Source organism: Lissotriton helveticus, chromosome 2_2 (genome assembly GCF_964261635.1).
Source record: "Lissotriton helveticus chromosome 2_2, aLisHel1.1, whole genome shotgun sequence".
NCBI lineage: Eukaryota > Metazoa > Chordata > Amphibia > Caudata > Salamandridae > Lissotriton > Lissotriton helveticus.
The window spans coordinates 186710569-186730665 of record NC_136060.1 but is presented as its reverse complement, the minus strand read 5'-3'; the positions used below and the strand labels follow the sequence as shown (position 1 = coordinate 186730665).

The window sequence follows — 20097 nt, the reverse complement described above, 5'->3', positions numbered from 1 at the left end:
GACTAGGAGGGGGGTGGTTACACCCCTCTCCTTTGTCCGGTCTCTCCCCAGCTCAGGGGCTGGTGTGCCCCAGGAACTGGTTTGAGCCGGCATATGCACAGTGAGCACCGGGGTGCCACTTGCAGTCACCTTCCTTTCAGCCCTGCCTACCTGGAATACACAAAATCCTGTCTGGGATGGTGCTGGCACCGCCCCTGACAGGAAACCCTTTGTCCATGCCTCCGTTGCTGGAAGGACTCCCAGCAGCAGGAGGGCAGACTTGTGTCTCGGTGGCAGCATCCATTTTGTGGAGCTGAGGCTATGTCTGACTTTAACCGGGGTTCACAGTTACATACATGTCGTGCCCCCCTAGAAGGGTGGAATGCTAACCCCGTCGCCAGAATTGGCGAGGGGTTAGTATTCCAATTCGTATGACACCTTACTCGACATGTTTTGATAAAGCTATACCAAAGTTAGCATTTAACCGCGAGGATTATAATGCAATTAAGAGTATATGGTATAGCGTTATCATGGAACAGCTATTTGGACTTGGATCCGCAAGCTGAAAACGGGCTCAGCTCATGCCAGAGCACCATCTCACATAATTCCAAGCACTCTGCCTTCAGGATTGATAAGGCCTGCCATAGGAGTGACTGATAGGAATATGTGTGTCCATTTTAGGGTTAGATATAGGAATACTATATCTAAAGCAAAGGGTGTTTACACCACCTTGCCCCAGCTGTCGTGCAGCCAGTTGTGTCTGTTTGGGTGGCCAGCCAGGGGTGGCATAATACATGCTTCAGCCCCTGGTAGGCCCTAGGTACACCTATGCCCTGGATACCTAAGGTATGCTGTACAGGGACTGATAAGGTGGCCCAGTACCAATTGGTAAAATGCACCTAAGGTACATGGTTGTAATTTAGAGAGAGAACAGCTAGGCTGTGGGTCTGATTAGCAGGCCCACAGCCAGGGAAAGTCATAAATCAGTGAAGCAAAAAGCAAAAATCTGGGGTGGCCATGGGATTGCAGACCCCACTCTCCTACATAACCCCCCCCCAAACTTAGGGACATTAAACTAACCTTGACCAGGTGAGTCTTCTTGCTCTAAGTGGAAGTACCTGGAGAGACCATCTGCATTACCATGGTCAGTTCCTGGGCGGTGCTCCACTGTAAAGTCCATCCCCTGTAGGGAAATGGACCACCTAAGAAGTTTGGGGTTTTCACCCTTCATTTGATTTAGCCATAAGAGGGGCTTATGGTCGGTCTGAACTTTGAAGTGAGTACCAAACAAGTATGGCCTCAACTTCTTCAGGGCCCAAACCACAGCAAAGGCCTCCCTCTCAATAGCTGACCAACGTTTCTCTCTAGGGGTCAGCCTTCTGCTTATAAAAGCAATGGGCTGGTCATGACCATCAATATTCAGCTGAGATAGAACAGCTCCCACACCCAACTCAGAAGCATCTGTTTGGACAATGAATGGCTTGGAGTAGTCTGGACTCTTGAGAATAGGTGCAGTGCACATGGCCTGCTTTAGGTCATCGAATGCCTTCTGACAGCTAACTGTCCACTGAACTTTCTTTGGCATTTTCTTACTTGTCAGGTCATTAAGTGGGGTCACAATGGTCCCATAATTTCTGACAAATTTCCTGTAATAACCAGACAGGCCCAAGAAAGCTCTGACCTGTGTCTTGGTGGTTGGAGGAGCCCAGTCCTTTATGGCCTGTATCTTGCTCTCCAGAGGTTGAACTTGGCCTCCACCTACAAGGTGGCCCAAGTATACAACTTGACTCTGCCCTATCTGGCACTTAGTAGCCTTGATAGTGAGGCCTGCCTTTTGCAGGGCCTCTAAAACTTTCCTCAGGTGGATCAGGTGATCCTCCCAGGTGGAGCTAAAGACAGCAATATCATCTAGATATGCTGCACAAAAGTCATCCAACCCAGTGAGAACTTGGTTCACCAACCTTTGAAAAGTGGCAGGGGCATTTTTCAAACCAAAGGGCATCACCACAAATTGGTAATGACCTCCTGGGGTAGAAAATGCTGTTTAGGCCTTGGCATCCTCAGCTAACCTGATTTGCCAATAACCAGCTGTTAGGTCAAATGTACTTAAGAAAGTTGCAGAAGCCAACTTATCTATCAGTTCATCTGCCCTGGGTATTGGATGGGCATCTGCCTTAGTGACAGCATTGAGACCCCTGTAGTCTACGCAAAACCTCATCTCTCTCTTACCATCCTGGGTGTGAGGTTTAGGCACTAGAACTACAGGACTAGCCCAAGGGCTCTCTGAGGGTTCAATGACTCCCAATTCCAACATCTTTTGTACTTCAGTTTTTATGCAGTCCCTGACGTGGTCAGGTTGCCTGTAGATTTTACTCTTTATAGGCAGACTGTCTCCAGTGTCCACCTCATGTGTGCACCAGTTTGTCTGACTGGGGGTCAGAGAAAACATTTGTCTGAAGGATTGCAGGACTTGCCTACAATCCTGTTGCTGATGTTCAGAGAGGCTGTCAGAAAAGACTACACCATCCACTGACCCATCATCAGGGTTCTGAGTGAGCAGGTCTGGGAGAGGGTCGCTCTCTTCCTCCTGTCCCTCATCTGTGGCCATGAGCAAGCCCATGTCCTCCCTGTCAACAAATGCTTTGAGCCTATTCACATGAAGTACTCTGTGAGGGCTACTGGGAGTTCCCATGTCAACCAAGTAGGTGACTTCTCCCTTCTGTTCAATGATGATGTGGGGTCCAGACCATTTGTCTTGGAGAGCTGCTGGGGCCACTGGCTCCAACACCCACACCTTCTGTCCTGCATGGTATACAGTTAGGACAGCCTTTTGGTCATGCCAAGCTTTTTGAAGTTCCTGGCTGGCCTCAAGGTTTTTAGATGCCTTCTCCATGTACTCTGCCATCCTGGAGCGGAGACCAAGTACATAGTCCACTATGTCAAGCTTAGGCTTTTTGAGAGGTAACTCCCATCCTTCCTTCACAAGACATAGGGGTCCTCTTACAGGATGTCCAAACAAAAGCTCAAAAGGGCTGTAACCAACCCCCTTCTGTGGGACCTCTCTGTAAGCAAACAGAAGGCAGGGTAAAAGGATGTCCCATCTTCGCCTACGCTTTTCTGGTAACCCTTTTATCATCCCTTTGAGGGTCTTGTTGAATCTTTCAACAAGCCCATTGCATTGTGGGTGATAGGGTGTGGTGAATTTGTAATTGACACCACATTCCTTCCACATAGCAGTCAAGTATCCTGACATAAAGTTTGCACCTCTGTCAGAGATCACCTCCTTAGGGAACCCCACTCTGGAGAAAACTCCAACCAGGGCCCTTGCCACAACAGGAGCTGTAGTGGTTCTAAGGGCAATAGCTTCTGGATACCTGGTGGCATGATCCACTACCACCAGTATAAATCTGTGCCCAGATGCTGTTGGGGGGTCCATTGGTCCAACAATGTCAATCCCCACTCTTTCAAAGGGAACCCCCACCACAGGTAGTGGTATAAGGGGGGCCTTTGTTGTGCCACCTGATTTGCCACTGGCTTGGCAGGTGACACATGAACGACAAAAGTTCTTAGTGTCCTCAGACATATGGGGCCAGTGAAAGTTTGGGGCAAGCCTGTCCCAAGTCTTATTCTGGCCTAAGTGACCTGCAAGGGGAATTTCATGGGCCAAGGTGAGAAGGAAACCTCTCAGAGTCAAGGGGATGACCAGCCTCCTGGTAGCACCAGGCTTGGGGTCCAGCTCCTCTAGGACAGTTCCTTCTGGGGTCTTGGGGTCAGTCTCCTGAGAGAGCTGATCCTGTTCCTGAGGCAGGGGGGAAGGGTCAACCTTACCCCTACTGCTCTTTCTCTTGGTTAGTGTCTGGTCCATTGTTCCAGGATCCAGCACTAGTTCAGCTGGGCATTTCTTGGCCTGTGACCTAGTCACAGCAAGGACATGTGCTGACAAACCTAACATTTCCACATGAGTCCTATACTCCACATCTGACCATAAGGAGGATTCCAAATCATTGCCCAAAAGACAGTCCACAGGGAGGTCTGAACTAACAACAATCCTTTTGAGGCCATTTACCCCTCCCCAGGAGAAGTTAACAAGTGCCATACTATGGGAGGTAGTGGCATTGCTAGCATTGGTCACCAGGTAGTCTGCTCCCAGTATTACCTGGTCAGGGTCCACAAAGTTAGGTGTCACCATGGTGACACTGGCACAAGTGTCCCTGTAGGCCTGAGCCATTTTCTAGTGATCACTTTGTATCATACCAAACAACCCTTATTGATGATTGGTTGTAAGTCAACCTTTCAGACCAGCTATCCTAGTAGCATGGACACGAGCAGTCTTCAGGCTAAACTCTAGAGGGCGTGTTAAGCCAGCTGTTTTACCATCACATATACCCCTTGAACACCAAGTGAAAGGACACCACACAAGTTGTTATAAAAATATAGGATATTTATTAATAACAGTTCTACCCTGAACTCTTTATGAGTCAGGGAGCTAAGCACAATACAAAACTCTTACGAAAATACTTCAAGTTGCACAATTTACACAAATGCCCGAGGGGCACGAAAAACCATACACTACAAAAGTGGAATGCGAAATACTAGCAGGTAAGTAACAAGATCCAGAGGCTTCAGGATCGCTAGAACTACACTACTGAACCTTAAGATTACGAGCAGGAGGCCTAGGGAGATCGGGTGCAGAGTGTGCACTCTCACGCGGGATGCGGGACAAAGTCTATGGATACTAGATTTCGTAAAGTTAGTGTTATCGGACGAATCCGACCAGTTAGGCTGAAAACGAAAAAGGATCTGGACACTTAGATAGTGAACCTACGTTGGAGCACTGAAATGCTCGAGTTACCTAGCCCAGGGGCGGCGGCTGCATAGGGTTCAAAAGACGTCGGGAATCCTCGTTACAGTCTATGGAGCCTGAAAGAAGAAGTTGCTGGCAGGCGACCAGTGATGAAGTTTGTTGGACCCGGCCTCATGGCGTGGTCCTACCCCTCCCGCATGGCGGGCCCAGGACGACATCGGCCCTCCGCCCAGCATCGGGCAGCCCTTTTGCCCGACACTGCACGCCCCAACATTGCTGGTCCGGCCACCATCCCGGACCCCCACTACCGACCTGGCTCCATCGTGGGCCCCTCACGACCTAAGCACGAGGCGGCGCCCGACTCCATCTTGGGCCCACCACGTCACGACAACGTGGCCTCGGCCCTGGCCCAGGCCCCAGCGAAGCCCAGACATCGAGGCACCAAGATCTACCCAGGTGGTTGAGTGGCCACTCGACAGATCCCGGAGAAAAGGGTGTTTCGATGGCCCTCCAGCCGTCCCCGGGCACCTGGTTTCGATCGCCCTCCGGCCTCCCTGGGCGCTGGCTCCACCCCCCTGCTGGGTGTCTGGACACCATCATCCCGGCCCCTCTGACCCCCAGGCGCGAGGGTCCGGACATCAAAGGACTCCAGTCCTATATCTGGGCCAGCCCTGGATTAGGACGTCAGTTGTATGCTGGACTGGAAGCCCTGCTGACGCTGTCACGGCCGACACCAGACAAACTCATCTCCGGTAACCTAAACCATCTGAGAGCCTGCTGGCGCTGCCGCGGCCTACCTTGCTGAAACCATCTTGAGAGCCTGCTGGCGCTGCCGCGGCCTACCTTGCTGAAACCATCTTGAGAGCCTGCTGGCGCTGCCGCGGCCTACCTTGCTGAAACCATCTGAGAGCCTGCTGGCGCTGCCGCGGCCTACCTTGCTGAAACCATCTTGAGAGCCTGCTGGCGCTGCCGCGGCCTACCTTGCTGAAACCATCTGAGAGCCTGCTGGCGCTGCCGCGGCCTACCTTGCTGAAACCAGCCTGAGGGCCTGCTAGCGCTGCCGCGGCCCGACCTCTCGGAACCCCCCAGCTCGAGGATTGAGAGCTGTGCGTAGGGTATCCCTTCTTCCACCCGAGTTGAGACTGTCCCGCTACCCTACCCCCCTTTACGAGACATTACAGATCCTTCGATCTGCCTGTATATACTGCCAAGAACCAGCAACCTTTATTACCTATAAAAGCTTAAGATCTCGACCTCTGGTGTGGTGTCCGTCTGTAGTGTTGTGATTATTCTGCTGTACGATCCTAGGAGAGGACCCTCACCCAGGAGGCCTCTCGGTAACGCTCGGCTACTTCTCGAAGGAGAGGTGGACCTAGGGGTGGTCAGTCAGACATCTTCTGCCTCCCCCGGGGTCGCCTTTCTAACATTGGTGGCAAGCGCCGGGATCCGAGCCCACGCAGATCGTACAGAGAGTGATTCACTCACTACCAAGAAAAACACACTACGACCATGAGCACAGAATTCCAGAAAGAGAAAATGGAAGACTACAGTCACAAGGAGCTAAAGCAATTCTGCAAAGACCTAGGCATCGCTACCACTGGCTTAAGCACCAAAGAAGACTTTAAATCGGCCCTGCAGGCCTGGGTGGACGCCGGCGAGGCACCACCCCCGAGTGAAGATAACCCGGGCCCGAACGGAGGCCCGGAGGCCGAGACGAACCCAGCGGGAGGGAGACCCGCAAACCCAGACACGGCCCTCTCCCACGAAGACGCCCGAGAACGAGAGAGGAACCGGCTCCACGAGTTGGATCTTGCTCGACTCAGACAAGAAGGAGAAATCCAACTGGCAGAAAGGAAGTTAGCCCTCGAGGAAAAAAAACTCATGCTCGAGCACGAGCGCGTCCTCAAAGAAATGGAACTGAAAGCCAAGGCAAACGAGTCTGCCATCGCCGGGGGTAAGACCTCACCCCCGCCGGTGGACCCGAAGGTACACATACCCAGGGATGTCGTCAAAGAGTACTATAAGAACGACGACATCCAACAGTGGTTCAAAGCCTACGAGGTCGCCATGGCCGCCCATCGAGTACCCCTCAAGGACTGGGCGCAGGCCTGTGGGGGAAGTTTATCAACGAAGGGAGGGACGCCCTGCTGGAGCTCCCTGATACCGAGATGACCTCGTACAAGCACATGAAGAACGCCCTCCTCACTCGCTACGGGCTCACCCCCGAGATGTACCGGCAGCGATTCAGAGACTGCAAGAAAATCCCCGGTACCACGTGGGTGGAGTACGTGAACTTTTACAGCAGAGCCTTCGAGGGGTGGGTCAGAGGCTGCCAGGTCACCACCTTCCAGCAGTTGATCGACCTCATTCTATGGGAACATCTGTCCAATAATTGCTTCATCGAACTCCGGCAACACCTCCTCGACAGCAAATTGACTGAGCCACGAAAACTCGCTGTCGAGGCGGATAGATGGATGAGCACCCGAGTTCCCCGGAGTCCACTGGGAGACTACGGCCGGGGATCCCCGGGGAACCACCGACCACGAGGCGGCGGAGTAGGCCAGAGCCGGGGTCGAGACGTCCCCCAGGGGTCCTCCCCTACCTCCACGTCGCCAGCCCTGGGCCAGAGAGGGGGCCCCCCAGCCAGACCGAGGGCCCCGCCCGAACGTTACGTGCCACAGATGCCAGCGACTGGGTCATTATGCGAATGACCCTCTCTGCCCAATGAATCAGCGACCCGGCACCACCGGTCCCCCAACCCGCCAGATCGCAGCCGCTGCCCTGGGTGAAGAAAGGAGCGAGGAGGAGGAAGACAACCCCGAGCAAGCCGAGTGGGAGCCCGCCGCCATGACCTTAGCATGCCTGGGTACTCACGACCTGATCCCCCGAGGCCCGATCCCCGGCAACATCCAGAAATACCGCCAGTGGGTCACCATCAATGGACGCCGGACCGAAGCCCTCCGTGACACTGGGGCCAGCGTGACAGCGGTCCGCTGCCATCTGGTGACCCCGGAACAGATCCTTCCTAATGTCCTGTGTCCAGTCCGGTCCGCAGATAACTCAGAGACTTTGTGCCAGATGGCCCGCATCCCCTTCGAGTGGGGGGGAGTGTCGGGCGTGCTGAAAGTGACTGTCCGCGACGATGCCCCCGTGGACTGCCTCCTTGGGAACGACCTGGAAAGTTCCCCCTGGGCTAGCGTCGAACGGAGAGAGCACCTGGGGATGCTAGGCCTTCCCGAGTGGGTCTGTGCGACCACCCGCTCCATGACCGCCCGAGCCTCCCCCCCAGCGGGGGAAGCTCCCACCGAGGAGCCGGAGTGGCCTGCCCCTCCGCCGCCCGTCGTCCCCGAGGACGCCGACCCCGAACACGGCCCCCAAGGGCCCGACCAAGAAGATCTCACCGAGCTCGACCACCTCCCAGAACTCGCTCAATGGCGCCAAGAAGGTGGCCCCACCCGTGAACTTTCCGGCAGGAACAGAAAACCTGACCCTCCCTCGAGGGGATTCGACAGCAAGCCGCTACCCAAGCAGCTGGAGACCCCGCGGGGTCCCACTGGATCTATTGGGACAACGACCTTCTCTACAGTGAGCAAAAGATTGCTGAACTAGGGGCCGGCCGGGTACTGGTCGTCCCCCTCCGATTCAGAGACTTCCTCCTGAACTTAGCACATGATGTGCCCCTCGCCGGGCACCTGGGGCAGGACAAAACTTACAGCCGCCTGGTGACCCATTTCTTCTGGCCAAAAATGCGTACCGATGTGCATAACCACTGCAGGACCTGCCCGACCTGTCAAGCCAGCGGGAAGAGCGGGGGGAAAGTCAAAGCCCCGCTCCAGCCGTTCCCCGTGGTGACTACCCCCTTTGAGCGAGTGGGGATAGACATCGTAGGGCCCCTGGACCCTCGAACCTCGCAGGGGCACCGCTTCATCCTCGTCCTGGTTAACCATGCTACCCGCTATCCCGAAGCCATTCCTCTCCGAACCATCACAGCTCCCGTGGTGGGCCGAGCCCTCATGAGCATCTTCTCCCAAGTCGGCTTCCCCCGAGAAGTCGTGAGTGATCGAGGCTCCAACTTTATCTCGAAGCATATACGGTCCCTATGGCAACAGTGCGGGGTCGCCTATAAATTCACCACCCCGTATCATCCCCAAGGAAATGGACTAGTGGAACGATTTAACAGAACATTGAAGGGGATGATCAAGGGCTTAGAAGAACCACTCCGGCGCAAATGGGATGTCCTGCTACCTTGCCTCCTGTTCGCCTACCGAGAGGTACCCCAGAAGTCCCTGGGGTTCAGCCCCTTTGAACTCTTGTACGGACACCCGGTCCGAGGCCCCCTCAGCCTGGTCAAGGAAGGCTGGGAGACAGCAGTTCGAGAGGCCCCACCTGATGTCTACCGGTACCTCCTGACCCTCCGCAATCAGACTCGGAAGTTCCGGGAACTTGCCAAGGCCAACCTGGAGGCTAGTCAGGAGGAGATGAAACGCTGGTATGACCAGAACGCCTCATCGAATTCGAGCCGGGCCAGCAGGTCTGGGTCATGTCCCCGGTCGAACCTTGTGCCCTCCAGGACAAATGGACGGGGCCCTTCAAAGTGGTGGAGCGCAAGAGCCCAGTCACCTATCTGGTGGACATGGAGTCCCCCCGGAACCCCCTCCGGGTTCTGCACGCTAACCGGCTCAAGCCACACTTTGCACGCACTGAACTGAGCCTGCTGCTAGCGACCGATGACGGAGCGGAGGACGACTCCGAACCCCTACCAGATCTCCTCCGCACCACCGAGAAAGACGGCTCCATCGAAGGGGTCACGCTCTCCTCTTCCCTGACCCCAGAGCAGCAACAGGACTGCCGGAAGCTGCTGGGGCAGTTTGCGGATCTGTTTTCCCTCACTCCGGGGGTCACCCGGTGGTGTGTCCACGATGTAGACACAGGAGACAGCCCGCCTGTAAAACACCGAGCTTTTCGAGTGCCCGACCGGGTACGGGCCTGCATCCAATCCGAGGTGGCCAAGATGTTAGCTCTGGGGGTAGTCGAACCCTCCAACAGTCCCTGGGCCAGTCCCGTTGTCCTGGTCCCTAAAGCCGCCACCCCCGGAGCAGCTCCGGAGCTCCGGTTCTGTGTTGACTACAGGGGACTGAATGCCGTCACCAGGACCGACGCCCATCCCATCCCCAGGGCGGATGAATTGATCGATCGCCTAGGGGCCGCCAAATATCTCAGCACCTTCGATCTCACGGCGGGGTATTGGCAGATTGGCCTTACCCCTGGTGCACAGGAGCGATCGGCCTTCTCGACACCAGATGGCCACTATCACTTCAAAGTGATGCCCTTCGGCATGAAGAACGCACCAGCAACCTTCCAAAGACTAGTGAACCAGGTGCTGGCCGGTCTAGAGGAGTACAGCGCCGCCTATCTCGATGACATTGCAGTGTACAGCCTCCACTGGGATGAGCACCTGACCCACCTCTGGACAGTCCTGACGGCCCTTGGGCGGGCCGGACTCACCATCAAAGCCAGTAAGTGCCAGATAGGCCAAGGGTCCGTGACCTACCTGGGACACCAAGTGGGGAGCGGCCAAGTGGCTCCCCTCCAACCAAAGATAGACACCATCCGGGCCTGGGAGCCCCCGGTCACCCAAACCGCCGTCCGCGCCTTCCTGGGGCTCACCGGATATTATCGGCGATTCATAAAGAACTACGGGAGCATTGTGGGGCCCCTCACAGAACTGACCTCAAAGAAACTACCACAGAAGGTGCACTGGACCCCCGAGTGCCAGGCAGCCTTTGAAACTCTGAAGACTGCCATGTGCACCGCCCCTGTGCTCCAGGCCCCCGACTACAGCAGAGAGTTTGTGGTCCAAACCGACGCCTCGGAGCACGGCATCGGGGCCGTACTGTCCCAAGTTAACTCCGAAGGCATCGACCAGCCTGTGGCCTTCATCAGCCGACGCCTACTGGCACGAGAGCAGCGATGGAGCACCATCGAGAGGGAAGCCTTCGCCGTGGTGTGGGCCCTCAAGAAGCTCCGGCCCTACCTCTTCGGCACCCACTTCCGAGTACAGACCGACCACCAGCCCCTGCGGTGGTTGATGCAGATGCGGGGAGAAAACCCAAAACTGCTGCGTTGGTCCATTTCGCTGCAGGGGATGGACTTCACTGTGGAGCATCGCCCCGGCAACGACCACGCCAATGCTGATGGCCTGTCCCGATTCTTCCGCCTCGGCGAGGAGAATCCCCAAGACGATGGGTGACTCTCCCCTGCCTTCAGCTGGGGGGGACGCGTGTTGGACTCGGCCTCATGGCGTGGTCCTACCCCTCCCGCATGGCGGGCCCAGGACGACATCGGCCCTCCGCCCAGCATCGGGCAGCCCTTTTGCCCGACACTGCACGCCCCAACATTGCTGGTCCGGCCACCATCCCGGACCCCCACTACCGACCTGGCTCCATCGTGGGCCCCTCACGACCTAAGCACGAGGCCGCGCCCGACTCCATCTTGGGCCCACCACGTCACGACCACGTGGCCTCGGCCCCGGCCCAGGCCCCAGCGAAGCCCAGACATCGAGGCACCAAGATCCACCCAGGTGGTCGAGTGGCCACTCGACAGATCCCGGAGAAAAGGGTGTTTCGATGGCCCTCCAGCCATCCCCGGGCGCCTGGTTTCGATCGCCCTCCGGCCTCCCTGGGCGCTGGCTCCACCCCCCTGCTGGGTGTCTGGACACCATCATCCCGGCCCCTCTGACCCCCAGGCGCGAGGGTCCGGACATCAAAGGACTCCAGTCCTATATCTGGGCCAGCCCTGGATTAGGACGTCAGTTGTATCCTGGACTGGAAGCCCTGCTGACGCTGTCACGGCCGACACCAGACGAACTCATCTCCGGTAACCTAAACCATCTGAGAGCCTGCTGGCGCTGCCGCGGCCTACCTTGCTGAAACCATCTTGAGAGCCTGCTGGCGCTGCCGCGGCCTACCTTGCTGAAACCATCTTGAGAGCCTGCTGGCGCTGCCGCGGCCTACCTTGCTGAAACCATCTGAGAGCCTGGTGGCGCTGCCGCGGCCTACCTTGCTGAAACCATCTTGAGAGCCTGCTGGCGCTGCCGCGGCCTACCTTGCTGAAACCATCTGAGAGCCTGCTGGCGCTGCCCCGGCCTACCTTGCTGAAACCAGCCTGAGGGCCTGCTGGCGCTGCCGCGGCCCGACCTCTCGGAACCCCCCAGCTCGAGGATTGAGAGCTGTGCGTAGGGTATCCCTTCTTCCACCCGAGTTGAGACTGTCCCGCTACCCTACCCCCCTTTACGAGACTTTACGGATCCTTCGATCTGCCTGTATATACTGCCAAGAACCAGCAACCTTTATTACCTATAAAAGCTTAAGATCTCGACCTCTGGTGTGGTGTCCGTCTGTAGTGTTGTGATTATTCTGCTGTACGATCCTAGGAGAGGACCCTCACCCAGGAGGCCTCTCGGTAACGCTCGGCTACTTCTCGAAGGAGAGGTGGACCTAGGGGTGGTCAGTCAGACATCTTCTGCCTCCCCCGGGGTCGCCTTTCTAACAAAGTTCGATGGGATCCAGCCTGGATCGGAGTTGAAGATGACCTGAAAGCAGAGGGGACTCAGTTCTTGATCACTAGCCAGTGATCAGATGGGCACCAGGATGGCACCGGATGAGGGCACCTCGACCAGGTGAGTGGGCGACGCTTGGCTCTGCAGTCTCTCGGACCAGGAGGCGTTGTCGGCGACCAGGATGGAGGGGCGAGCTGTCCCACGAGGGTGTCTGCTGTCGGCGCTGCTGAAACCAGGATTGGAGCAACAAGCCTTGGCAAAGGCAAGCCCACGCGGTGGACTCAAGATGGCGTCTGGAGTGGACCAGGAGGGTCCAGGGTGCTCCTCTGTTGGAGGGGAGCAAGGGCCAGTCTGGAGCAACCAGACCAGCGGTGGAAGTGTCGTGGTACGTCGTCAAGAGGGTCACTAGCCAACGGGCAAGTGACCGGACAACGTGGCAAGCAGCAAAGAAGCAGAAGGGCCCCACGCAGATCTCGTGGATGCTGGGAGGCTGGACTTCGGTGCTGAGCTGCTTAGGGTTAGGGCTTCTCAAACCCCAATGCACTTACTCAAGGGTCTCTCGGGGGTCGTGCTGGAGAAGCGTTGTGCAGGTCTTGAAGATGGCCGGTCCCACGGTCTCGTCGCACCCAAGAATCTCAGCTGTGCTGGATGATGTAGGTAGAGGTCAGAGATGGCAGGGAATCCGGGTCTCGTCGAGCTGGGCAGTCTTGATCCTGAGGATGGACTTACAGCAAACCGCAAGAGCTTCGATGGTGCCTGCTGGTGCAGGGTGGCTACTCCTTAGCCACAAGGGAGAGTCTTCAGAAGAGTCAAGAGTTCCTTTCGTGGAAAGTAGTTTCAAGATCCAAGATTATCTAATTTGGGAAGGGGGCCTGCTCCTATCTTTATACTAAGAAAAGGGGCTGGCACGCGACTAAGTCCTGCCCTATGGGTGGGACTAGGAGGGGGGTGGTTACACCCCTCTCCTTTGTCCGGTCTCTCCCCAGCTCAGGGGCTGGTGTGCCCCAGGAACTGGTTTGAGCCGGCATATGCACAGTGAGCACCGGGGTGCCACTTGCAGTCACCTTCCTTTCAGCCCTGCCTACCTGGAATACACAAAATCCTGTCTGGGATGGTGCTGGCACCGCCCCTGACAGGAAACCCTTTGTCCATGCCTCCGTTGCTGGAAGGACTCCCAGCAGCAGGAGGGCAGACTTGTGTCTCGGTGGCAGCATCCATTTTGTGGAGCTGAGGCTATGTCTGACTTTAACCGGGGTTCACAGTTACATACATGTCGTGCCCCTCTAGAAGGGTGGAATGCTAACCCCGTCACCAGAATTGGCGAGGGGTTAGTATTCCAATTCGTATGACACCTTACTCGACATGTTTTGATAAAGCTATACCAAAGTTAGCATTTAACCGCGAGGATTATAATGCACTTAAGAGTATATGGTATAGCGTTATCATGGAACAGCTATTTGGACTTGGTTCCGCAAGCTGCAAACGGGCTCAGCTCATGCCAGAGCACCATCTCACATAATTCCAAGCACTCTGCCTTCAGGATTGATAAGGCCTGCCATAGGAGTGACTGATAGGAATATATGTGTCCATTTTAGGGTTAGATATAGGAATACTATATCTAAAGCAAAGGGTGTTTACACCACCTTGCCCCAGCTGTCGTGCAGCCAGTTGTGTCTGTTTGGGTGGCCAGCCAGGGGTGGCATAATACATGCTTCAGCCCCTGGTAGGCCCTGGGTACACCTATGCCCTGGATGCCTAAGGTATGCTGTACAGGGACTGATAAGGTGGCCCAGTACCAATTGGTAAAATGCACCTAAGGTACATGGTTGTAATTTAGAGAGAGAACAGCTAGGCTGTGGGTCTGATTAGCAGGCCCACAGCCAGGGAAAGTCGTAAATCAGTGAAGCAAAAAGCAAAAATCTGGGGTGGCCATGGGATTGCAGACCCCACTCTCCTACAACCCCCCTTTGAGAGACTCCCTAGTTTTTTCATTCCACTTAAAACCCTGGTCTCTCCTATTGTAATTCTGTAATTGAATGACACTTCATATCATATATAACAAATTCTCCTTCTTTCAATCAATCAATCAGGGATTTGTAAGCGCTCTACTCACCCGTGAGGGTCTCTAGGCGATGAGGACGGGGGGAAGGGGGGTCCGTAGATCCATTCAGCCGAAGAGCCAGGTCTTGAGGGTCTTCCGGAAAGTGTTCAGGGATGGGGCGAGTCTGATGTTGGCCGGTAGCTCGTTCCAGGTCGTAGCTGCAATGTGGGAGAACGATCTTCCGCCTGCTCCTGGTTCTGTAGATGCGCTGGGTTTCTGCCAGTGCCAGGTTGGCCGATCGGAGGTTTCTCTTAGGTACGTGGAAATGTATTCTGTCGTTGAGGTATTTGGGTCCGTTGCTATGTAGGCATTTGTAGGCATGAGTGAGGATTTTGAAGGTGACGCTCCTCTATGAGGAGCCAGTGAATTCTACCCAGGTGTTGGCTGATGTGCTTGTGCCGGGGGATTCCGAGGATGAGTCTGGCCGCGGTGTTCTGTATTATCTGGAGTTTAAGGAGTAGGGACTTGTTGATGCCGGCGTAGAGAGCGGTTTTTCCATAGTCTAGTCTCCTGGTGATGAGTGCGTGGGTGACTGTCTTCCTTGATTCAGGGGGATCCATTTGAAGGTCTTGCGGAGGATGCAGAGGGTGTTAAAGCAGCTGGAGGTGACGGCGTTGACCCGACAGTTCATGGTGAGAGCTGAATCGAGTACGATGCCGAGGTTTTTGGCGTGGTCTGATGGGGTGGGCGGGCTTCCGAGGGCGGTGGGCCACCAGGTGTTGTCCCAAGCTGAGGGGGTGGTCCCAAGGACGAGGACTTCTGCCTTCTCTGCGTTGAGTTTTTGGCAGCTGTTGGTCATCCAGACTACGACGTCTTGCATTCTTCTCTGGAAGTTGAGTTTTGCGGTGATGGGATAAGGGTGAGGGAGAGGATGAGCTGGGTGTCATCAGCCTAGGATACGATGTTGAGGCCGTGTTGTCAGACGATGGCTGCGAGGGGGGCCAGGTAGACGTTGAAGAGGGTTGGACTCAGGGATGACCCCTGCGGGACTTCGCAGGTGATTTCCGTGGGGGAGGAGAGGAAGGGTGGTAGTCTGATCCTTTGGCTTCTTCCGGTGAGGAACGATCGGATCCAGTCCAGGGCAGTACCATGTATGCTGGCGTCTTGCAGTCTTGCGATTAGTGTGCGGTGGGAGACTGTGTCAAGGGCTGCAGAAAGGGTGAGGATGAGGGCTGCGGAGTGCCCTTGGTCCAGGATGGTGCGGATGTCGTCTGTGGCAGCGAGAAGGTTGGTCTCTCTGGTATGGTTGCTTCAGAATCCGGATTGGGACGGGCCGAGGATGGCATTCTCTTCGATGAATCGTGTCAGTTCCCTGTTGACTACTTTCTCTGACACTCTGGCTGCAAAGGGGAGGAGCGAGATGGGCCTGTAGTTCTTGAGGTCGGTGGGATTGGCCATGGGCTTCTTGAGCAGGGGCCTGACTTCTGTGCGCTTCCAGTCGTCTGGGAAGATGCCTGTTGTGAAGGTGGTGTTGATGGTGCATTAAAGTTCGGGTGCAATGGTGCATTGAAGTTCGGGTGCGATGTGCGGGGGGCAGGGCTCGGTGGGGGCTCCCGAGTGGATGCCTTTCATGGTCGCGGTGGTATCTTTGGTAGTGATTGGTGTCCAGTTGCAAATGATGGACTGGCTGGTGTCTCGGGGGAGGGGGGGAGAGGGGCGGCTGTGGTGTCTTGTGGGTGGTTGACAAAGTAGTCGTAAAGTGTTCTGATCTTGAGGTGGAAGTAAGTTCCGAGCTTAATGTAGAGGTCTTGGGACGGGTTGACGTCTGTGGCTTCGCTGCGTGGGTTGGTGATTTCCTGAATGACACTGAAGAGTTCCTTGGAGTTGGTGAGGATTTTGTTTTGGATGAAATTCCTTTTAGTCGTTCTGATTTGGTTGTAGTATTCCGTCATGACGTTCCTGTAGGTGAAGTAGTTGTCCGTTGTCTTGGTGTTCCTCTAGTTCTTCTCTAGGCATCTGCAGGTGCGCCTGGCTTCTTGGAGATCGGTTGTAAACCAGACGGCTTTCCTGGGGCGCTGTTTGCTGGGGTTGTGTAGTGGGGCGAGCACGTCTGCGCATTTGGAGATCCAAGTGTGGAGTCCTCTGGCTGCGATGTTTGCATCGGATGCCCAGCCGTGGTTGTGTTGGGTGAGGGTGGAGTTCAGGTGCTCGTCGATAACCTTGCTCCAGTTCCTTCGTGGCGGCCGGGGTGTTGGTTTTGGTGCCTTGGGTTTGTCGACGGTGATGTGAACGCAGTGGTGGTTGGTCCATGATGGCTGCGTTGTGTGGCTGAAGTGGATGCTGTTACCTGCGGCGAAGATTGAGTCGAGATTGTGTCCTGCTCTGTGGGTCGTGTGGTGAAGAGTTGGTTGAATCCGATGTTGGCGAGGTTGTCACGGAGGATGGTGGAGTTGGGGTCGCTGGGGTTGTCTAGGTGGAAGTTGAGGTCCCCAATGATTATGTAGTTCATTGATGCGATGGCGTGGGGTGTGATGAAGTCGCTGATGGTGGTGGCGAAGGGTGTCCAAGGGCCGGGGGGTCTGTAGATGAGGGTTTCTCGGAGTGTGGTGTTAGGGCTCGTCTGGATCTGGAACTGCAGGTGTTTGGCGGAGGGGAAGGTTTTGCTGGAGGTAGTGAGGCGGAGGCTGCTCTTGTGGGCGATGGCGAGGCACCCTGCCGGGCGGTTGTGGCAGTCCTTCCTCTGGACCTTGTATCCGTCTGGGATGGCGGTGTTGATGTCGGGGACGGAAGCGGCGTTGGTCCAGGTCTCTGCGAATAAGGCGATGTCGGACGAGAGATAGTCGAGGGTTTCTTTAAAACCCTAACCTTGCAACCTAACACTATCTAATCTCCGCCAGCCTAGCTATATCACCAACCATTCACCTGAAACTACCTAGCCCTCACTAACGATCACACCTAACTAGTATTGACATCACCTGTATCAATGTAAGTGGAGTAAAAGCATGCCATTTGTTGTTAAGCACACATGACTAATCACAATAATTAACAATAAACACTGAATTAACCAGTAAGCTTGGGTTCCGGTGTAGCGAACTGCTTGGTAGAGCGCGCTACTCGCCGTACAGTGCTTCAAGGCCTCATCAGGTGTAGTAAGCGCTATATAGATACAATTGCATCAGTATTTCTAATTTGCTATCAATTTGTCACTATATGCCATCAATAAATACTCACGTCATGTCAATGTTATTTTCTCCACAGCACATCAAATTGATAAAATCAACATCAAAGGCTACTACGCATTCAGATTGAAAGACACCTACAAGAAAGCGCCATTCGGGTTTTTTAATTCTGAGCTGCAGCCCAAGTCCTCTGTAGAAGCTTACAAAACGTTAATCTACAACAACGGCTTCCCCTCGGAGTCCACGGAGAACCCATGCAGACTCGCCCACGAAGACACACCCTGCCGCATCTGCCTGTTCTTCACGCAGAAGAAGCCCCTGGTATTCTTCGGTTTCTGCCTCTTTGTCGTGTTTGCCCTGCTCTTGACTGTTCTCGCCATTCGCAAGCACAAACGAAAACGGAGAAAACTCTACCACGAAAAACGTTTTTCGGCAAACTATATTTTCTTCAGAAAGTCCTAGAGCTCGCTGCCGAGAATGGCTCAGTGCTACGTCAATTCTCTGTCAAACGAGGCTTAGAAAATAAGGACACTAAGGGGCATATTATCAAGAACGGCGTTAAAATTATCGCCGCTTTAGCAGCTGGAAACTACCGCAATAGCGGCGATAATGGGCTTGATAATATACCCTTGAGAATTTCAATAGAAGCCGATGTTCACACCAGACCATGGACTTCTTTTGGAATCGTCAAGGGCATATTATCAAGCCCATTATCGATCCTTTAGTGGCAGCTTACTGCGCTAAACTGGCGATAATTTTAACGCCGTTTCTTGATAAAATGCCTCAAAATTCACTCCAGACGAACATGTGACGTTGACCGTTGGAAGACGCAGCATGCGTAGTGCGTAGAAGAAACAACTGTTGCTGTGTGCACCGTGCACTAGTAAATGGACATTTTATCTTGTTTTATTTATGACAAAATAATTGTGACGTAAATCTACTCATGAACGGAACTATATTGGTTGAAAAAATAGGTAACATGACTGAATAGTAGAGGATGAGGAATTACTTAAATCGCGAATCACAAAATGATGTTTTAAATTATTTAAATGGAATGATGAGAAGTTCTGTCAGGTAGCTCTCAAGAGGTAATTACTCCATGGACTAGTGTTCCGTGTCAGTCACAATCCTTACCACATGAAACCCTGGCGGCATTGACTTTAAAAGTAAGGATGGTAACAAGGAAAACGGACAACCGTAATTGGGATCTCGTCAATAGTAGAGGGGACACGTTTTTCCATGTCCGATCTTCTCCGAGCTACTATGCTGCGAGTATCAGAACTAGGAGTAAGCAAAGTATTTTATTTTGCAACCTTCGTGGAGGTCTATTGAAAGTCCTCAACTTTACTAGGATTGCACCCTTTTTCACTTTGTATACATTTGTGTGTGAAAATCAGGACTTTTGCAACACTTTGTGTCTGTTCATCTATACAATACTGTTGCACATATAATACAGCAGAAAAAGGCAAACTTGCATAGTAAATTCGGCATACACGTGTCATTTATTGTGCATAGAAATGTTCTACAAAAGGTAAACTTAAAAAAAAAAGTTATGCATGCGGTCTTCGGATTGGCTGAAATTTGATTTGAATGAAAATTATTTTATAGTGTGGTGAAATGTATGCTGCAAAGCGCAGAAAAACAGCAGTTAAAACAGAAAACTGTAAACTCTTCAACAGAAAAAAATCGCAATTTCTCAAAACTTAACCAGCAGAAAAAATGCTTTACATTCACCTAATCAGAGCTCACTTCGGAAGTTGAAGAATCACTTATTTTGGCACTTCCTGTGGGATTAGTAAAGACTTTTACCTTTCACAGAACCGATGGAAAAGTATATGTATATTTTGTTTTGGGTTATAAAACCCGCCCCATTTTCCATTATATAGTTATCCCATGGCGTGAATGAAGGGTAGCAGGAGTGTCATCTGCTCATTCGGATTCGTCCTCTTGGTTCCTCTGGCCTGGGCTACAAGTGGGCTTGAAACTGGTCCCTATCTGTATTCATGTTCCTAGCTTTACAGAAAAAAAGATAATTTATTTATGAACCATGACTGTAAAACCCATTGAGTTAATCAATGTTAATGACGTAATTCCTGTGTACATTTCACATATTTAACTTAATCGTCCATTCCATAAGAGTATTTTTTTACAGGATGTTGTGTGTCTGCATTTCTTTCCTGCAACTTCTTACTCTTGCACAGTGCATGCTGTGTACAGAGTTCACTCGTGACTTCTGGTTGTGAGTGAGTGTTTATAATCAGCCATGATTGGGACCTCAGCAGTTGAGGCTGAAGGTAGTGGTAGTGCAAGTTTCTAGTAGTGCCTATAAGTGGGTCATAAAGGTGTTCAGAGCACATGCTCCTCCAATCCGTGGCTCCTCTGCAGAGCACAGAGCAGCAGCGTCTTGTACCAATTGTAATTGTGATTCTGTGTAAAAGTGTGTTAATCAGGTACACAAGCTGTTGACGAGGTGAAAGTGGGAATGACGAAGAGAAGGAGATGAAAGGAAGTTCATGCTGAAGAGGAAAGAGACGAG

General features: G+C 53.7%; 1 protein-coding gene across 2 annotated transcripts in view; it reads left to right on the top strand.

Annotated features, from left to right (window-relative positions):
- Positions 1 to 19712, top strand: part of KLB (klotho beta) — a 613689-nt gene extending 593977 nt beyond the window's left edge. For both annotated transcript variants that reach the window (XM_078678322.1, XM_078678326.1), the window contains one exon: positions 17641 to 19712. In XM_078678322.1, coding sequence (XP_078534448.1) covers positions 17641 to 18023 — 383 coding nt within the window. In that variant the 3' untranslated portion in view covers positions 18024 to 19712. The remainder of the gene's footprint in view (positions 1 to 17640) is intronic.
- The last annotated feature ends 385 nt before the right edge of the window (positions 19713 to 20097 follow it).